The sequence below is a fragment of the Prionailurus bengalensis genome, chromosome E1, assembly GCF_016509475.1.
Source record: "Prionailurus bengalensis isolate Pbe53 chromosome E1, Fcat_Pben_1.1_paternal_pri, whole genome shotgun sequence".
Lineage (NCBI taxonomy): Eukaryota > Metazoa > Chordata > Mammalia > Carnivora > Felidae > Prionailurus > Prionailurus bengalensis.
In genome coordinates, this window is record NC_057347.1 from 33,516,121 (window position 1) to 33,537,128 (window position 21,008).

Sequence of the window (21,008 nt, forward strand, 5' to 3'; positions counted from 1 at the left end):
TGACCCACCCAGGCTCCCCGGATTAGAGGGAGTGTTAAAAGAACAGATAAATTAACCACACCACACAGGGCATTAAAAGTTTCACTAGGACACCTCCCCCCTACTGTGTAACCAGTGAGAGCCATTGAAGGGGTATGGTGGTGATCTAGTTTGGACATTGTTTTGTAAATAGTTGGAGTTGTTGAAGATTTTTGAAGGGTCAATAAAAGACAGGAGCAAAACATTGCTCTAGGGGGAGCGATCTTAATAGTGGGGTAGGTAGAGATGGGGAAAGTCATGTGACAAAGCAGTTGTAATTGCCCATATAAGTAATTATTGAGGTCCTGTTTCTAATACTTGTGTCAGGGCACCATAAATGTATAGGAAAGGATGAATTAGAGCTATAGTGGGAGTAGAATCAATGTCTTAATTCCTTATTGGAGGTGGGTACATATAGGTTGGGATTCGTTTCAGCTGTGAGTGACAGAAAATACCAAATAAGATGGAAATTTCCTTCCTTGTGAATGTAGTCAGTATAGGGATTCCAGCTCCTTCTATCTTGTTACTGGAAGCAAGGCTTTTGTTTCATGGTTCAGAGGGCAGCTTGAGGTCTTGCCATCCAATGCACACTCCAGCCTGCCAGAAGGGGTGAGAAGAGGCATAGCATTTCCCTTTAACATTTCCTGGATGTCTTACACACTAAGATCTCATTGGCCAGAACTTAGTCACATGTCCATAGCTACAAGGGAGGAAGGGGAATGAATGTCTTTATTCTGAGAAGTCATGTGCCTTTCTAAAAACCAGGGCTTCTCTTGTAAAGGGAGAAAAGGAAAATGGATATTGGGACAGTATTTATACTGTGTTTGCCAGAGCTGCAAAACACAACTGTTGTGGTCATGAGGTTCTGGAAGAAAGCAGTACGACTATTGAGTGAGCCACTGAAGAGGTTGAGTGAAAGCGGGATGAAACATGCAGGAGAGGAATAGAAGTTTTTGAGTTTCACTGAAATTGTAGCTGCAGTGGGTGGAATGATCAAGTCTTTCCAGTTACAACTCTCTAGGCAATTGGAATTTCACACTTAACTTTCATCTTTGTTATTTCAATAACGAAACTCAAACAAATGAAGGGTGCCTGGGTGGCTCAATCCCTTAAGTGTCTGACTCTTGGTTTCAGCTCAGGTCATGATCTCAAGGTTCATGAGTTCAAGCCCCGCGTCTGGATCCTGCTTGGGATTCTCTCTGTCTCCGCCTCTCTCTGCCCCACCGTTGCTCACGCTCGCTTGCTCGCTCTCTCTCTCTCCCAAAAATAAATAGATAAACTTAAACAATGAAACTCTAGTTTGGCCCATCTACACAGCCCAGATCTGCTCCTAACTCACTGGCCCCACCACTTAAAGTGTGTGACCGTCCCTGTTACGTAGTGCACGATCAGCACACAGGCAGTGGATCAGAACCTGAAAAGAAGGAAAAGAAGCACAAAAAGATAATGAGCTGCTTCTACATGAGAAAAATAAATTAATAAAACCATTCTGGCCTTTTCCTAAGGTTTGGACCTGACCTTCTGTCCCACCCTGGCTAATTGATCGCGGAGGGTCATTTTGTCTGCTTTCCATACAGCCCATTGGGCCTTGGGCTTGGCTAGGCTTTGTCCCAGTGAATAGCATAGGCTCCCCACATGAGTTCCCAGAATCGGTGTTTTCCTGCTTCAGGTCTCCTGCCCTGTTTCCACAGACTGCTAGCTCACTGTGCTTTGACTTGCAAATGCTCTAAGTGTCTTCAGGTGCTCCTGAGCTCTTCCTCAGTCTAGCAGGGCCAGCTTTTACCTTCCAGGAGTTGGCTCAGAATTTAGAGAATGGAGAATGCAGATCAATGCTTCTTTAGGCTGTGATTTTTTTTTTAATTTCAACCAGATTCAAGTGAAATTATGCCATAGCCTCTGATTCCTTTTCCCAAGCATTTTCTGCCTTTTTCCTTTTGCTAGATTCCCATGCTGTCCCTGGTTGCACGCCCCTCCCCACCAATACTACTGCCACTGCCATCAAATAATACAAGTATTGATTGGGTGCTACTTATTGAGCATAAAGTATTGTCTTATATACATGAGTATATTTAGTATTTCTGACAGTCCTTCAAGATATTTATTCCCAATGTTCAGATAAGGACACTGAGGTATGTAGTGTGTGAGTGTGTGTGTGTGTGTGTGTGTGTGTGTGTGTGTGTGTGTTTTAGCTGCACATTTAAAAGTGAAATAATTTGCCCAGAGTGACACAAAATTTAGTAGTAAATTTGGGACTCAACTCCAGGATGCTGCACATTTTCCATGATTTCACACTATTTCTCAAAAGACAACCAACAACTCTGCTTCTTTCTTTTCATTTGACTTAGCCCTGCTGAATTCAAGTTAAAGAGAGAGAGGAGGAAGTTTTAGTCTCAATCAAAGCTACTCGTTTTGATTGAAAGTTTTGTACGAAATGAGATTAATCCCAAAATTGACTAACTCATTGATTTTAGGAATTACCAGTCGTCTATCAACTGCAGTTTAAAAATTGTTTCATTGCATGGGCTGCCTGGGTGGCTCAGTTGATTAAGCGTCCAACGTCAGCTCAGGTCGTGATCTCATGGTTTGTGGGTTCAAGTCCTGCTTCGGGCTTTGTGCTTACAGCTCAGAGCCTGGAGCCTGCTTCGGATTCTGTGTCTTCCTTTCTCTCTGCCCTTATCCTGCTTACACTCTGTTTCTCTCTCTCTCTTTCAAAGATAAGTAAACATTAAGCAATTTTAAAAAAATAGAATAAAATAAAAATTGTTTCATTGTATCAATACCCTTTTAGTATTCTGAATACAACACACACACATTTACCTTCTTCTGATGGGGGGCAGAGGATGCAGGGTGAATCTGGGGGTGGACTTGAACGTTTGAGGTCTGAAGTTTCCTCCAGCTGTTTTAAAACATGAACAGGAACTTACTACCTAATTGATCTATAATATTTATGGAAAATACATCTATACCTGATTCCAAGATGATAAATAATAGTAAAAAAATGGAATACAAAATGTGTCCTGACTTCAATGAAATGTTCATAACATGAATTTGTGATGGAAAACAATCCTTTTTTTAGACAGAGTTACAGTGCTTCTTGATAGTTGCCTATTTGTCAGAGGTCAAATTTGCTTTTCAGTTAGATTAGAATTATTCTATCATTATTTATTTGTCTTGAAGTTAGCCCAGAATTTCCCCTTAAAAATAATCACTTACATTACTATGGGAATGCAAATCACTATGCATTTTTTTTTACCAGGTAAGTTAACAAATACATGTATGCTTTGTCCTTTGACCTTGATTTTGGTATGCTGCACTTGAAGATTAAGATTCTAAAAGGGGAGCAGGGGAAACTCTGGACTTAAAGAACTGCAGTATTCAAATAACCAGATAGCCCACTGGAAGGGCATAATGGAGGAATTATGGCATATCCACTACAAGGAGTATCAAAAAAGACATTAACAACAAGAAGAAAACAACTCAGGAAGTGATGTTTGGTGAGAGAAGCAGAAAACAAAATTATAGCTACAGTCTCACATAGATGAGAGATTTTTTTCATCCCTTTTCTTTTGTGTTCTACTGTTGTTATTATTTGAGTGACATGGTTCTTAAGTTCTCATGACTCTTTACCATTAAACTTACCTTAGGGAAAATGGCAAGGATTCTGAAGGGTGGGTATTCCTAGAAAACTTGTGAATGGCATTTCTAAATGGAGCTTCACCTGTCTCTCTCGCCCCTTCCTAGGTTTGTTAAACAGATATTTATTAAACAGCATGCCCAGGGCACCTATTACATGTGTTATGTTAGAGTAGACGAGGCACAAGATTTACCCTTGAGATGGTTTTAATTTAGTTAGGGAGACAGGGCCGTCGGAAGCCACAAATTAAAAGTATATGAGGAAATTGCTGCAGCCATGAGAAGCCTAAGGAGACATGACAGCTAAGTGGAATGTGGGATCCTGATGGGATCCCGGAACAGGGAAAGGATTTCAGGTTAGACAATACAGGACATCTGAATAGAGTGTGGACATTAGTTACTACTAACGTATCAATACTGTTTCACTAATTGTGACAAAGATACTGATGAAGGATAGAGATAATAACAGAGATTGAGTGTGAGCTTATGTGGGAAGCGTCTATCTTTGTAATTTTTCTATGAAATTAAAAATATTCTAAAATGTATCTATCTATATCTACATCTGTCTATCTATCTATCTATCTATCTAACAAGAGAAAGTAAATAAAGATAACAAGGAATAGCACCAGACTACTATTTTTCTCTCTTGTTTCTTTTTTGTCTCTACCCTTAACGGCCTGTCCCTCTCAATCTTTTCTCAGATTTTCCTCTTCAGTTCAACCTCTAAATATTGAACATCCCAGAGCTCTATTCTCTGTCCCTTTTGGTCTCTCTCTTTGTATTTTCACATTCTTCTTGGTGACCTCGTCTAAACTCAGGGTTTTAAATATCATTTATATGTCAAAGAGTCATAAATGCATATCCCACTTTGACTCTTCAGAATTCATTTTCTTTTTTTTTTTTAATTTTTTTTTCAACATTTTTTAATTTATTTTTGGGACAGAGAGAGACAGAGCATGAACGGGGGAGGGGCAGAGAGAGAGAGGGAGACACAGAATCGGAAACAGGCTCCAGGCTCTGAGCCATCAGCCCAGAGCCCGACGCGGGGCTCGAACTCCCAGACCGCGAGATCGTGACCTGGCTAAAGTTGGACGCTTAACCGACTGCGCCACTCAGGCGCCCCCAGAATTCATTTTCTATCCAGCCACCTACCTGACACCTCTGTGTAAATGCTCATTCACCATCTCAAGTGGAACTCCTTTTTTTTTAAGTTTATTTATTTTGAGAGAGAGAGAAAGAAAGAAAGAAAGAACGAGTGAGGGAGGGGCAGAGAGAGAGGGAGAGAGAGGATCCAGGCAGGTTCTGCACTGTTAATGCAGAGCCCCACGTGGGTCCTGAACTCCTGAACCGTGAGATGGTGAACTGAGCTGAAACCAAGAGTCAGACACTTAACCCACTGAGCCACCCAGGTGCCACTCAAATGGAACTTTTGACTTTCCTTCATGCTGCAAAGATACTCCTCCCCCATCTCCTTTGTTATCTCAATAACTGTCAACGTTGAATCACTCAGGTCAAAAAAGGTAGGAGCTCTCTGGGAGCCTGGGTGGCTTAGTCAGTTAAGTGTCCGACTTCAGCTCAGGTCATGATCTCATGGTTCATGGGTGTGAGCCCTGCATTGGTCTCTATGCTGACAGCTGGGAGCCTGGAGCCTGCTTTGGATTCTGTGTCTCCCTCTCTCTCTACTCCTCCCCTGCTCATGATGTCTCTCTCTTTCAAAAATAAACATTAAAAAAAACTTTTTTAGAAAGGTAGGAGCTCTCTTTGATCTGTGGTCTTTAACTTCCCTCATTCTTTCCATCAGGCTATTCTCTTCAGTCTTCCTTTAAATCATATGGTGTCCATCCACTTCTGTTTTCACCAACGTGATCCTAGTTGAAGCCACCGCCACCTTTCTTCTGGACTGCAACCTAAATCATCAGCTTCATCTTAAACCTCTCTTTCCATGCATCTACTGTCATTCACCCCTAATGGCTACTTTTCTGTTTCTTGAAAAGTTCCTTCTGCCTCCTTAGGGCCTTTGAATCCACTTGAAATACTAGTGCTATTCATCTTCAGGAGGCCATATCTTTTTTGTCATTTAAATCTCAGATTAAGTATCATAATCTCAAAGGCCATCAACTGTCACACAATCTAAAGGCTGTCTTGTCCTAATCTTTGATTATACTGCAGAATACTTTCTGTACATAATGTTCTCCTTATAGTTTAATTTAGTTACTTGTGTTTTTTTTTCTATCCCCTCCAATAGATTACAAGTCCTTGGAAAACAGGAACTTTGTATGTTCGATGCTTAGAACACTGCCTCACAAACACAGGTACTCAGTGATGTTTGTTGAAATAATGAAAGTGACAAATGAGACACTAACATGCTGAAATTCAGGGAAGTGAGGGATCACAGTGGAACTCAGATGATCAGGAATAATTTCTTGAAAAGAGGGCAAATTGGTGAGGCTTTGAGAATCAAGTAAGGCTAGTCAAGAAGAAGTAGATAAAGAGAGAATTCCAGGCAGTAAAACAAAAAGGCAAAAGCAAAGGTGTGAGAAGAGTAGTAAACAGGAATACTTGGGGACAGCAGGTAGAGCAGGAATTTTGTAAAGATTATGTGAAATGAGCTCAGACTGGTAAATCCAAATGGCAGGGATTCTAGAATACCAGTTAGAGGGGCTAAAAATCATCCATGTTAGGGATTTTTCCTCATGTTGATTTTTAAAAAAAAATGTTTATTTATTTTGAGAGAGAGAGAGAGAGAGAGAGAGAGAGAGAGAGAGATCACACATGCAAGCAAGGGAAGGACAGAGAGAGGGAGAGAGAGAATCCCAAGCAAGCTCTGTGCTGTCAGCACAGAGCCAGATGCGGGTCTTGATCTCATGATTATGACCTGAGCTGAAATCAAGAGTCAGATGCTTAACCGACTGAGCCACCCAGACACCCTCCTTTCATTGATTTTTGACTACAGCTACATTTGAACCTCTTGATTGCCATTTCATTCTGAGTCATTTAGGTGAAAGTAATACAGTCCATTCTACCATGTTGGTTTTTTTTCTTCTTACTCTTCCAATGCACATACAATGTTAATGCCAGCTTGCTTGAGTCTGACTGAATGTGCAAGGTGATTCTGGCTTATGTGTGATTTCTGTGCTTGGAACAGTCATTTTGTGGCTCAGTTAGCCAGTGCAATCCTTGGTCTGAGTGTTCTGTCTAGTTTTTATGGTAAATGGGGGTCACGTCGGATAGGGGGATAGAGAGGAGTCTCACCCTTTTCTCACAACTTAAAAAAAATGTAAAGAATGGCACAGATGTAAGTACCCTCAGGTAGAATATCACCCCCAGCCCCCACCATACTTTTCAATGAAACACATTGAGCCAGATAATGGTTTGCTGTGGCTTTGATTTCTCTAGGCAGAGTGTCAGCTCCTGGTGCCCTTCCATCTGTCAAGTGAGTGTGGGCCTGTCAACCAACTTCAACACGCTTCTGTGGACATTCCCATTGCCACAGATACAGGCATCACACCAACAAGTCTTTGGATATAAACTACAACCTCCCAAGGACTGTTTGAGCTGCACCGCAATTTTGTATATCATGTTCCGCTTGACACAGCATTTTTCACGCACTCCTCCAGCTTTGTTGGGCACCTCTTGTAGACCAAGCTTTGTGTAAATCATGGGATTTCAAGAGAAGACATGTTTTCTGGCCTCAAGAAAGTTACAGTTGACTGTGAAAGAATGACATGGAACCAGATAAGTGTGTAGCACGATCTCAGTGCCCACATGGAGGATAACATAATATGACAGGTGCATGGAGGAGGGAGAGACCTACACCATGTATAAAAGTCAAGCACTTGGCAAGAGCATTATCCCTGGCAGGTCCAGGGGGGCCGTGCAGTGTACCAGGATGGCCATTTCCATTTCCTCTGGTGATCCATGCTCTTCTCTGTTCCTGCTTCCCGTGTAGGGGACAGGCTTGACCCTTTAAGGGAAAACAGTGATTGTCGTGGGGATAGGGAGTGTGATATTTTGCATCCTGCATCCAGTGATAGCACGGCTTTTTTTTTCACCTTCTAACATCTGGTGTTCTGATCCAATAGGCTCGGTGTGTCCTTCCTTATGTTACCTCCTAGGCAGAGAAAAGGAGTTTCCTAAGGAAGCTACTCTTCAGGACTCCTCACATCCCATTAAAACTAAGTAACACAGTAGTCCCTAGACTCTAACTGCCTCTCCCCTGTATTTGGTTCCATCTCCCCTTGTCCTAGACCACCGGGCACAGATAACATTGTACTGACCAAGGGCTTGGAAGTGCGCTTTTTGCAATGTGCATGCTCACGGTTAGGTGCCTGTTGACTGGAGTTTTATCAAGCCATTGCCCTTCTCCTGCAGATCCCTTGGTGAGGGCTCTTCTGTTCCATCTTGTGCCATTTCCTCCCCCACCACACCAGGGTACTCTCAATTGTTGCTCTTGAGTTTTCTTTTCCATTAGGTCAAGAAGCCACTGTAATTTCCACATGGAGATGGTCCATGATTGTGTTTTCTCTGAACACAAGATGTTAGGTGTTAGGTGTTAGGTGGTGATAGGATTGAAAATATAGAGAGAGGGGAGAGTTGCAAAAGTTCATCTCAAAATGATGTGAGGGAATTAGCATGTGAAAACATAATTACTCTATCTGTGGAAACAGTTGAGAATCCCACGAGTCATCCAGAAACATGCTTTATAGATGTATGGGAAGGGTAAGAAGGGTTTTAGGAATCAGTCTGTTCCTTAATGACTGTTTGAAAAACCCAGCATGAGGGTGTGGACTGGCATGTTTATATGAGGTCCCTACAAGTTTGATGGTTTAGCCCAGAGGAAATGGACTTGGATGCGGCATGGTGGTATTTTGTGTAGACTCTAGTGATCAATTTCAGGGAGTTTGGAAAAGATTTAGGATTATACATGCGTTCTACAGTGCTTATTGATCAGATGCCATTTACTTGTAATTAGAAACTCATTTCCTTCCAAATTCTTTCTAATTTTCCTTTTAAAGTAGCTCACCTCTGAATGTTTGAGCAGGGAAGCAGAACTAGATGACAAAAATGGTTCCTAGCTCTAAGACAGGAATCAGCACAGTGCTGCCCACCGCAGACCAAATCCAGCCCTCTGTGTTTGTAAATGCATTTTACTGGCACATAGCTACAGCCATTCATTTATATATAGTCCCTGGCTGCTTTTGGACTACAGTGGCACAGAGGAGTAGTGGGGACAGGGACTGAATGGCCTTCAAAGCCTCCAATATTTATTATCTGGCCATTTACAGAAAAAGTTTGCTGACTCTTGTTCTAAGACACCATATACATTTTTTTTTCTTTTTAGTGGCGTCCCTCCTCTGTTCGTCAATTTCCTCAAATGCCCAGAAGGAGATTGGAGCAATGAATTCTGTGTCTCTTTCCAAATGCGGAGATTCTGAGTTTTCTTTTGAAACTCACAAGTTCTCAAACTGCCACAATGAAAAAAAGGAGAATAACATTGAAATATGTTTTCCTTACTATCAAGAGAGGGGCCCTTGCTATGTATATCTCTCCTCATCTGGCAGGGATGACAGCTTTTACTGTCAACACAATTTTTTTTTGATTAGACACCTGGATCTTTCCCAAGGGCTGGCTGCACGTTAAGTAAAGAAATCCTATCTACCGGCAGAGTGCTGCAGCAGCTAAGGCCGCTTTCTGTTCACCTGTTTGCTGTGAGGAATTCTCAACCGGCTCTCCACTCACTGGATATCAGATGTAAACAACAGGTGATAATGGAGGATCTGGCTAGGAAGATTTAAAATGGAAAGCCAGTATTTCTCCCTGAGCTCTGTTGCAACACTCATGGTTACTGTAGCAGGGCTTTCAGTGAGGTGCGTTTACAATGTGCTGTCCTGTCTTTCCACATTGCCCAACAGTATGAGGCCAGACAGGGCATACAAGGGCATTTGAAAACACATTATATAAAGCACCTTGCTTTTCTTCAAATTTAGCCTGCAGGCATCGTATTTTGTAATTGATGGACAGCAAGTGGGCTCAGCTCAGGCTGATGGATTTTTGCAGGGCGAGTTTGGATCCTTCACAAGGCATGTCAAAGAAAGCAAACAGAGGCTATGCAGTTCTATCATTATAACAGACTTCATTCAGATGATCTGATTGTCTTCCCGCCTATTAAAGTCTTACATAATTTCACTTCTGAATGGATGGGCTGGCTGAGGAGGAATGAAGGGAGAGCAAGGCTTTTTGCAGCCTTCTGAATGGGACAGAAGCTTTCAGTGATACATTTGTCAGTTGCAATACCCTTAATTATCCAAAGACTTTATTTTCTTCTACCTTTTAAATCACATCTCTTAAATCAGTGCTTCAGTCAGACTGATAGGTCTTCCTTAAACGGCCTCTGTGTGTGGCGTGGGGGGTGGGGGGGTGTGCACGGAGAGAAGAGAGAGAGAGAATATGAATGTATCTACAAATCTGAAAACTTAGTCGACTAGTTTACTCAGGACTGTGTTGCAATCAGCTTTCCTTTGTGGTCGTCTTAAGAGCAAACATCTTTGCTTTCTCTTTCTTCCTCACTGGAAATGATAGTTTCTTGAGGATATGGTCAAATGGCAGGAAAAAGCAGAAAAAATACTTGAATATACAACGCGGTGATGACATGTGGACTTGACACTACAATTCAGATAGACCTTTAGGGAAAACAGTCTCCTCTGATCAGTATTCAACATGATGTTTTATCCTCACTCATTTAGCATATGTAAATAGTGCTATAAATAATCCCATTAGGTCAATGACTGTCAAGAAGGGCATGGTGAGACTGTTTTAATGAAAGATACTGCATTTGACACCAACTGGGTCAGGGTGGGCAGAGAATATGCTCTGTAACGTATTTGACGGTTTCAGACAGTGATTCGTTGTCCCATGTCCCAGCAGACATTCAAGTGAGTGACAAATTTTTATTTATCTGAACTTACAAACTCCATGTTGCCTATGAACAGAATATCTCTCACATAGTTTTAGTATACCCTGTTCTTCGGCAGTGCAAATACTGTGTATATCAAGGGAAGATGGTACTTTATTTTGTTCTGAACTTTACCAAGAGTTGTTGAGTATTTTGGAAAATCAGACCACCAAGAGCAATGCCACCTGTGGATCGTGGCCTCCCAGATACAGTACCACCGTATTATTTGTTCCTGTTTCAATCAAGCATCCAACTTCTTCATTCTTCTGGTGCATAACAACCAAGTATTTATAAACTGAAATACATATTTTTTATTACAGATTATGCATTAATCCTTTGTATTACAGGTAAAGCATTACACTGTGTTGTTTTTTGAAATTATGTGTGTAAATTAACAATCAGCAAACTTTCTGTAAAGAGCCATATAGGAGATATTTTAAGTTTTGCGGGCCATTTGGTTTCTGTCACAATTATTCAACTCTGCCATTCTAGTGAGAAAGCAGCCATAGGCAATATGTAAATAGGTGGGCATGGCTGTGTTTCAATAAAACTTTATTTATAGACACTGAAGTTTCCATTTAATATAATTTTCACATGTCACAAGACATCCTTTTTTATTTTCTTAACTACTTAAAAATGCAAAACCATTCTGAGCTCTTGACTGGTACCAGAACAGTCAGTGGGCCATCTTTGCTTAGTAGATGATCATTTACCAGTGTCCGTTCTAATGCGTCAGGCTCAAGCATACACAAATATGTATTATTTCGAATTACATTCATCTATCCTTTACATTATAGCTAAAGCACTATGTTCGTTTTTGAAATGGATGTGTGTAAGGACTAGCAACAAAGGTTTTTGTAAAACAGCTTGGTAAAAATATTTAATATAAAACAGTTTTTAGTGCTGTGCAGATCTTTACTTGTAATGATAAATATATACAAGAGACTATGGTTTTCCCAACAACTACCTCTGAGAATAAAGAAAGAAGGCCATATTAAAAAGCAAGCAAGCAAAATAAAGAGCAAGCAAGCTGCATTTATGGTTAAAATTGTTCAAGACAGGCAACAATCCTGATTGGATAAAATTTGGTGCCTTTTTATAAAACTCAGAAATTCTTGTCTTTTTTGGTAGGGAAAATCAATCCTGGCTTATCTGTAATGCAAAGCTGTTAGGTGATGTTTGCCATCCAATACTTTTGGGCTTTCAGATGTGTGTTATTTCTTCCAGGCTTGGGACATGCTTCATGTGCAGCAGAGTTGAGCTGAGGTTTAGTGAAATATCAGAGTTGTTGTTTTTTTCTTTCTTTCTTTCCTTCTTTCTTTCTTTCTTTCTTTCTTTCTTTCTTTTATAGAATGTACTGCCTGTAAGTTTTATTTACTTATCAAGGCGAGCGTTACAAAATGTTTCAAAAATGAGCCCCTGGGTCTGAGTACATTAGGTGAATCTGATCTCATAGATTTCTGAGCCTCTGGCATTCCCTTCTTTCCCTCCCGTGAGCTGGGAAGGAGGGTAAGAGTGGGTCCGGCAATGTCAGGTCTCAGAGGAGGCATCAGAATTGTGCTGAACCTGAGAAGTGTCCTTTGTCCACCTACTTGGTAAACTTTCCAACCATGTAAGTCTTGATCTGGTTTCTCAACTTGATCAGATGTAAAGGTTTCCTGGCTGACTTCAAATCTCCTTGTCTTTCCCTAGTGACACAAATACATGGAGTCTCTGTTAACTCTGTTGTCCTTGGCTGGCCAAAGCCATTGCAGCCTCTGCTTTGAGGCCACTTCCTGCCTGCTGCCCCAGGACAGATGCACTGGCTTTCAACTCCCCTGCCTTTAGGCCTTCCTCCAGGGCTGTAGGAACATCTGAGCTCTCTATTCACTCCACCTGGAAGTGGGGTACTGGGTAACCCAGGGTACTTTGATGCATCCCAAAGCCCTAGATTTGTATTGGGTGACTTCCAAGGTGATACCTTTCCAGAGCCTTCAATAGGTTCTTTGTTCCTGTTCTGGTCGTGTCTGAAGACACCAAACCTCATTGTCAACTCCAGAAGGAGTTGGCTTCTCTTTCACTTATCCTGTGTTATAAACCCTTCTTCATCACAGAGCTGCAAGCCTCAGGGGCCTTAAGGTCATAGGCAGAAAAAGTATCTTCACTCTGGGAAGACACTTGGATCTAAGCAACTGGAGCTCATATGGAAGATGAAGTTTAATTTGGCAAATCCTTTCTCTACACAAAACTGTGCTTTCAGACACATTGTCTTGTGTCATTATCTCTAACTCAGAATGATGAGTCTGAAGGAGACTGAAAAAAAGAATAAGATTTAAAGAAAGGAAATAAAAGTCAAGGTTTTTAACATTTCTATTTACTTGCCAGATTACAAATATGATTGAAATGACCTTATTTTCTTCCCGTGTGAAGGGAAGCTGAAATATGAGTACTGTTCAGTAGTAAAGGGATCCACACAAGTCTGTATTATCTGCACTTTGGGGTGTATACCCACATGTAATAGAATCGCCCCAATTCACCCACCATCTGTCATAAGGTCAGAGATTATCCTGAGATCACGTCAGCATGAGCTCACAGATCCCTATGCTCTGTCCCAGTTACTTGGGCTTTCCATTTTTTCTCTTCATGGTGTCAAAACCTCTCACCATGATTGTTTATATTCTTGTTTTCATTTTCCTGGAACCTGAGGAAAGCTGGCCAATTGCACCCTTCCCTCTTTTAGCCTAGCCCTTTTAGCAAATGCCTTATGCCCTCTCTGTTCCTAAGGGGTTTGTGCACATGGAGAGTTCTTGCCTGGCTTGTGCATGGGATCAGCCTCAATCTGAGTGGTGTGTGTGTGTGTGTGTGTGTGTGTGTGTCTGTGTGTGTCTGTGTGTGTCTGTGTACGTGCATGTGTGTGTACATGAGTATAGGGGCAGGTGTGGAAAAGAGGTGATTCAGAGGTAGAGACAAGTGATGGGGGAATTCAGATAGGCTTAAATACATAATTACTGTCTACTTCTCTTCAATAGACCTCTCCTGAGTGCTTTGTATAAAAACACAATTGCAGTATATTTACAGGTTAATAATCTGTTTTAAAGAAAACAAGAGGGAGGGATGCTGGATGGCTTGTGGGTAGAAAAGGAGTACTGTATGTCTGTTCACCCTTCTTACGTGGCCAGGACCAAAAGATTGTCTGCTATTCTCTTAATCTCTCTTCCTCTCTTCCCCCTTTTAGCTCAACAGAATTCACCAAAAATCCATGAAGGCTGGTGGGCGTACAAGGAGGTGGTCCAGGGAAGCTTTGTTCCAGGTAAAGACACATTTATTCTTGTCATTTTATTTTTAAGAAAAGAATTTGAATGAAATAGAATATTATTTCCAGAATTTTGCATTTGCTACATGGCAGGAAAGGTATCGCCAGAAGCAGCAGGGTTCCTCTGCCACTGCAGGTGAATGCTCCATCCGGGGAAGGTTTGTTCAGGAGTGGCGGTTTAGGCAAGACCACCTTTTTCCATCTGAGCCTACCTGCCAAGGCCTTTCCCTCTGCAGGTGGCTCTTCCAGGGAGAGGCCAGGGGAGGACAGAGTGTTGAAGCTCTGTCTGCTGGAGTTCGGTGAAGCGAGAAAGAGCCATCTTTGAACATTGATGAAACAGGAAGGCTGGAAAGGCTGACCATGACAGTGAGGCTTGCTGGGATGCATGCTGTCACTGATGTCGCTTCAGTAGCATCTGTGGTCAGGACTTAGCACATTGAGCCAAGCACAGGCTAAAAATAACAGGCGGAGTGGATGCCGTCAGCATTGGGGAAAGAGAACTGAACACAAGGCAGAGCCAGAAATTAAAGCCATGACTAGTTTCGAAGGAAGGTGGAGAGCTCTACTGTCTTCCCCACCACTCTCACCTCATCCTTCTGCTGTATCAGACTTCCGTGGGGAGAGAGGTGAGAGAAAGAGCAAGAATGGTAAGGAGAAGGATGGAGGGGAAGGCAGGTGAGATATGTCAAAATATTTTAAACTGCTGAGATGTGGGAAGGTAAGAAAGAAAGCTCTTGAGAGAAGCGAGTATGGAGCCCCCACTTAGGCCCTAAGAACAGAAAGCTCCAGTGTCAGTGGAGATCTTTGTAGTTGGGGGCAGGTGGTAAGAACAGTGCCCCTGGTTCATTCTTGGCTGCTATATGGCCTGTGCCTGTTCTTCTGTAGAGTTCATTACATCACCTGTGCAGAGCTCAGCAAGTTGTTAAAGCCCTTGGAGCATCACTTTCTCGGTTGTGCCGTGGGACAGTAATACACGCTCTTGGGGCTTTCCAAGAAGAGGAAACAGCTTGGTGGGGGAGAGTGGGTGACCCACAAAAAAGCCAGCTGGCTGCCAAATAGCCTCATAAAATGATATTATTAACTGCACAAATTTACTCTGGTACACTTACCCCTTGGCCCAGTGGGCATAGAAACCGGTCTTGATTAATTCACCCAGAAACGATCAGGTTTCTAATAATAATCTTGGAACAACTTAATTGACACGTGCTATATTCATATGGTGTGATATAGACTCATGGCATTTTATCCATAACTGGAGACATCCCTTTCCAATGGAGTGCTTATTGTGTTTCTAAGGAATCTGCTTCCCATATTCGAGACATCCCAGAAGTTGTGTTTATAATGACACTTGTGTGCTTTGTGATTATGGGAGTAGAGCCACAAAGGGCATTCCCTTCAGGTTATAATGAGTCCTGCTAAACTAATAATATCCTCTGTAGTGACTGAAGTGTTGATGGATAATATGGAAGAGGCGGTGCAAAGTTTTGCTCTTCTGCCCCACATTTTATTTTTGATGTTTTCCGCTCTGTTGACATATTCCTTCTCTACACACTTGCAAGGTCCTCTTTTGATTTGGCAGTTGCTTCTCAGACAGCCACAGGAAAGAAGTTTTATCTTTCCTTTTACGTGTTGATTTAAAAAAGTCAAACTTCCCCTCATTTCCAGCTTTATATGAGATACTATGAATAAAACCTGCTATATGGTAAGCAGTAAGGTGTGGAGGTCTGAGAGTGGAATCTGGAGCCAGGCAGACCTGGCATTGAGTCTGGATTCTATGGCTTCCTATTGGTAGTTCTGTCAGCAAGTTGCCTGCCTACTCTCAGATCCTTGGGTTATCCATCTGTTAAAATGGAGATAAGGACTCAGTCAGCCTCATGAGGTTTTGTGAGGATTAAATTAGATAATGCAGATAAGGTGCTTATGGTAATGTGTGGTGCATGGTGTGAGGCAGGACATATCAGTTGTTCTTGATATAACTATTACTATTTTATCGGTAGCAATGTATTTGGATATCTGATACTTCTCTGCTTCAGAAAAGGCAGAGAGCCATAAACTGGAAATATAATAATGCAAGTGAAGGTCTCTCATGATGCATAGAACATGGGGGATGCTTAGTAATTGTTCCCGGGATGGGTGAACGCAACTGGTCTGGACGCAGTGGCCAACTGAGAAGTGACTTGATCATCCTTTGCATTGAATGGTCTCAAAGCCCTTTGGCTTCCTGGTACAGAAGACTGGTAGCTGATGATTTTACTTCCTAAACTTTGGGGCACTCCACTCTGTTAAAAAAAAGATAAGAGTCATGAGAATTTTTGAATTAAGTAATTGGACCTGAGGCCCTAACATCTGACAGACTCCAAATGACCTACTTTATCTAAATTGGTGCTTAGGGCAATAAAGAGACCCTTTATCTCTTATTGTCATTGCTGAATATAAGGTTGACAGTGTTCCTTGATTTGCCACTGGGATTTTTTTTCATGGTATGGATGTGTGAAAGAAAAGAGAACTCTGTATGACGAGACGATTTGGACAAGTTTTATTGCCCTGTAAGTTCTTTACAAGAGTATCTATAAATAATTGTCAGTTGGTATAACAGTTGTGAATCTGTGATTTCAACAGCTTGTGGTGCGTAGAAATATAGGACTTCTCTAAGAGTGGCAAGCCTGGGGTTGATTTAGCACAAGAATAACCCACTTCGGTCAGTTCAAAGCACCTATGGGGTAGGTTCCTAGTGTTGAGAACCATGTATGGGGCTGTTGATAAAGAGGTAATGGGTACACAGTTATTATTCAAGGGTGAACCTACTGTCTAAAGAGGAAGATAAGCCATAAACCCGTGACTCAGTGTAACAAGGACTCTAATAGGGTCTAGAGAACATGTAAAGGAGCCTGTAAAGTGTTGTGATTCTGGCTGCCTGTTGACTAGTAGACTTCGTTTACCTGCTCAAATCCACACCTTCATCTAGTCTCACCCCTAACTATAGCCTACTTTGCAGGCAGAGCCCCGAGTTGATTTGTGTTCACCCCCCTCCCCCAGACAGCCATGGGCTCAGAAGGAGTCCTTCCCCAGCCCCAGAAAGTTACTCTTGATTAATATCTACCCAAATCATGGTGATTTCATATTATTCTTGAGACTGATGGATTTAGACATCATGATGGCTAATTTCCTGCATCAGATTGGATGGTCTGCAGTACCAAGATACTTTGTCAAACACTATCCTTGATGTCTCCGTGAATATTTTTTTTGGATGAGATTACCATTTACAACAGTGGAGCTTAACTGAAGCAGACTACTCTCCCTAATGGCAGTGGGCCTCATCAAATCAGTTGAAGGCCTTGAGAGAAAAAGACTGAGGTTCCCCCAAGAAAGAGGGAATTATGCTTCTAGAACCTTTTGGCCTCAAACTACACCATCTCCTCTCTGGATGTCCAACCTGCCAGCCTGGCCTGCAAGTTACAGATCTGTCAGTGTCCACAATCAAATGAGCCAATTCCTTAGAATAAATCTCTCTTTACACATAGACACATACAGATGGGGTGCACGTACACACACACACACACACACACACACACACACACACACACACTATTGGTTCTGTTTCTCTGGAAAACCCTGACTGATTCACTAATATAAACATAAGCCTGTGGTAAACAATTCTACCCATGGTGGGGACAAAAGTTATACCAAAGATGGTAAAACAGAAACTTGGAATGAACCCAGATCTTGTATGGCTTACTTAGCATTAAATTAACCATGGAATTGCCTCAACATTGATTTTCTTAAGTGAGATAACAGACTCCTTACTGTTGGAGCTGTTTTGAGTCAGGCTTTCTGTCACTTGCAGCCCAAAGCATTCTTCCAGATTCTGGATTCTCAGTAGAAAAGGAGGAGAAGGGGGAGGGGGACATCAGAGCAAATAGCACTGGCAGAGAGGGGTGGAAATGCACCATGCATACGGGCACTGTCTATAGGACAGAGCACACCATGGAGCTTGATATGTGAGGAGGCCAGAAGGGGCCTGGCTATGGGACTCTGTGTTTCATGTTCAAGAGCTTAGACACAATCCCTTTAAAAGTAGAGGAATTATAAGACACCCCTAAGCTCTAGAGAGACATAGTGATGTGTATTTTAAAAAGCCAGCTATCAACAGGCACATGAAAAGATGCTCAACGTCGCTCCTCATCAGGGAAATACAAATCAAAACCACACTCAGATATCACCTCACGCCAGTCAGAGTGGCCAAAATGAACAAATCAGGAGACTATGGATGCTGGAGAGGATGCGGAGAAATGGGAACCCTCTTGCACTGTTGGTGGGAATGCAAACTGGTGCAGCCGCTCTGGAAAACAGCATGGATGTTCCTCAAAAAATTAAAAATAGACCCACCCTATGATCCAGCAGTAGCACTGCTAGGAATTTACCCAAGGGATACAGGAGTACTGATGCATAGGGACACTTGTACCCCAATGTTTATAGCAGCACTCTCAACAATAGCCAAATTATGGAAAGAGCCTAAATGTCCATCAACTGATGAATGGATAAAGAAATTGTGGTTTATATACACAATGGAGTACTATGTGGCAATGAGAAAGAATGAAATATGGCCTTTTGTAGCAACGTGGATGGAACTGGAGAGTGTGATGCTAAGTGAAATAAGCCATGCAGAGAAAGACAGATACCATATATTTTCACTCTTATGTGGATCCTGAGAAACTTAACAGAGACCTATGGGGGAGGGGAAGGAAAAAAAAAAGAGGTTAGAGTGGGAGAGAGCCAAAGCATAAGAGACTCTCAAAAACTGAGAACAAACTGAGGGTTAATTGGGGGGTGGGAGGGAGGGGAGGGTGGGTGATGGGTATTGAGGAGGGCACCTTTTGGGATGAGCACTGGGTGTTGTATGGAAACCAATTTGACAATAAATTTTATATATTGAAAAAAAAAGTCAAGGAGAGGTAAAAAAAATTAAAAAATTAAAAAATTAAAAAAAATAAAAAGCCAGCTATTGGGGCACACAGGTAGCTCAGTTGGTTAAGCACCTGACTTTTGGTTTTGGCTCAGATCATCATCTCAGGGCTATGGGATTGAGCCCTGTGTTAAGCTCCACACTGAGCATGGAGCCTACTTAACATCCTCTCTCAGGGTGCCTGGGCAGCTCAGTCAGTTGAGCATCTGGCTTAGGCTCAGGTCATGAACTCGTGGATCATGAGTTCGAGCCCCGTGTCAGGCTCTGTGCTGACAGCTCAGAGCCTGGAGCCTGCTTTGGACTCTGTGTCTCCCTCTCTCTCTGTTGGTCTCATGCTTGCTCTCTCTCTCTCTCAAAAATAAAGATTTAAAAAAATCAAAAAAAAAAAAAGATCCTGTGTTTCCCTCTCTCTCTGCCCTCCCCCTCCTCTAAAAAAAAAAAAAAACAGCTATGACTATTGTAATGGAGATGTATACTGTATTTTGAAAAGAATAGCAGAGGCAAAAGGATTCATGAGGTGATTTTGTTTTGTTTTTAATGTTTATTTTTGAGAGAGAGAGAGAGAGAGAGAGAGACAGTGTGTGTGGGGGGGGGGGTGCAGAGAGAGAGGGAGACACAGTATCCAAAGCAGGCTCCAGGCTCTGAGCTGTCAGCACAGAGCCCATCACGGGGCTCGAACTCAAGAACTGTGAGATCATGACCTGAGCTGAAGTCAGACGCTCAACTGACTGAGCCACCCCAGCGCCTCAAGGTGGTTTCTTTCTTTCTTTCTTTCTTTTTTAATCATCCAGGCAAGAGATGGCAAGCACCTGTACTAATACTGTGAAATAAAAAAAAAATCCTAAAAACAAAACCCCCAAACTGGGTTAATCATGTTATGGAAGGATTCAGCATAGGGTTTGTTTAGTGACATTTAAAGTATATCTCTCTTTCACACATGTAGATAACACATTTATCATTTAGCATAAATATACACATTTAACACATTTCAGAAAAATTTGTGCCAAATACTGTCTTTTCACATTCCATTTATCCAAAACAGTGGGGGAATCAGGCATTCTCTATGGAGGAGGCACTATGCTGGGACCTGGGGTTTTAAAAAAGAGATGCCCTCTGGGGCACCTGGGTGGCTCAGTCAGGCGTCTGACTCTTGATCATGGGTCAGGGCTTGATTTCATGGTTCTGGTCATTAGATTGAGCCTCGAGTTGGGCTCCGTGCTGAGTATGGAGCCTGCCTGGGATTTTCTCTCTCTCTCTCTCTCTCTCTCTCTCTCTCTCTCTCTCTCTCTCTGCCTATTCCCTATTCATGGTCTCTCTCTCTCTCTCAATAAATAAATAAACATTTAAAAAAAAATAAAAAGGAGTTGGCCTCTAACTTCTTTCCATCTAGTGGGAGAGACAGTCACTAAAAGTACTAAGTAGCTTCTCACTCCCAACACCTGCTTCACATGGCAATGTTTGGATGGGCAGTTTCTTTTTCTCTGTTCAGACTAGGACATCAGAATCAAGGGGTTGCTTCCATTTTAAAGCTTTAAATCATGACACTGGGGGTATATATTTTTAGAACTTTATGAAACCCTGGAGCAGGTGAAGAACCTCTTTTCCATTTCACCACCTCCTAAGGGTCGCTCTCAGGTTGCTGAATGTGAGCTCTTGAACTCACTCATTCTGCGGTCTGTCTCTGGACGCCTGCTTTCAGCATGGCCATACTTGATTCTTGGTGGATAAAGACACAAAGAACATTCCACTGTGGCTTAAAGGAGCTGAGGATAGTGACAGAGAGAGAGAGAGAGAGAGAGAGAAATCTCCATCATGCTATAGCACTTCCAGGATTGCCATGGAGGGTGTCTGGGGCTACCCAGTTCGAGAAAGCACAGAGGGGACTTCCCAGCAGATGAAATGCCTGGACTGAGTCCCCAAGGGTAACATGTATGAATGATTCTGCTAGGGGAATAAGGGAAGAAATGGTGTTTCAGAAAGGGGAGGAGTCTGGGAAGAGAGGGGCTCACTGTGCAGATAGCTCAGGGGGAGTTAGGGCTGAGGAGGGCAGCAGGGGTCCAGTCATGGAAGGCCATACCAGCTGTCAGTGTAGATGTCACCCTAAAGGTTTTGGGGGGGCCAAGGGAGGGATGAAAACTAGTGCAAGCTTC

The 21,008-nt window shown here is 42.3% G+C and overlaps 1 protein-coding gene across 3 annotated transcripts in view; it reads left to right on the forward strand.

The window, feature by feature from the left end:
- CA10 (carbonic anhydrase 10) overlaps positions 1–21,008 on the forward strand; it is a 490,509-nt gene that overhangs the window by 67,705 nt on the left and 401,796 nt on the right. For all 3 annotated transcript variants that reach the window (XM_043584025.1, XM_043584023.1, XM_043584024.1), the window contains one exon: positions 13,818–13,892. In XM_043584025.1, coding sequence (XP_043439960.1) covers positions 13,818–13,892 — 75 coding nt within the window. The remainder of the gene's footprint in view (positions 1–13,817; positions 13,893–21,008) is intronic.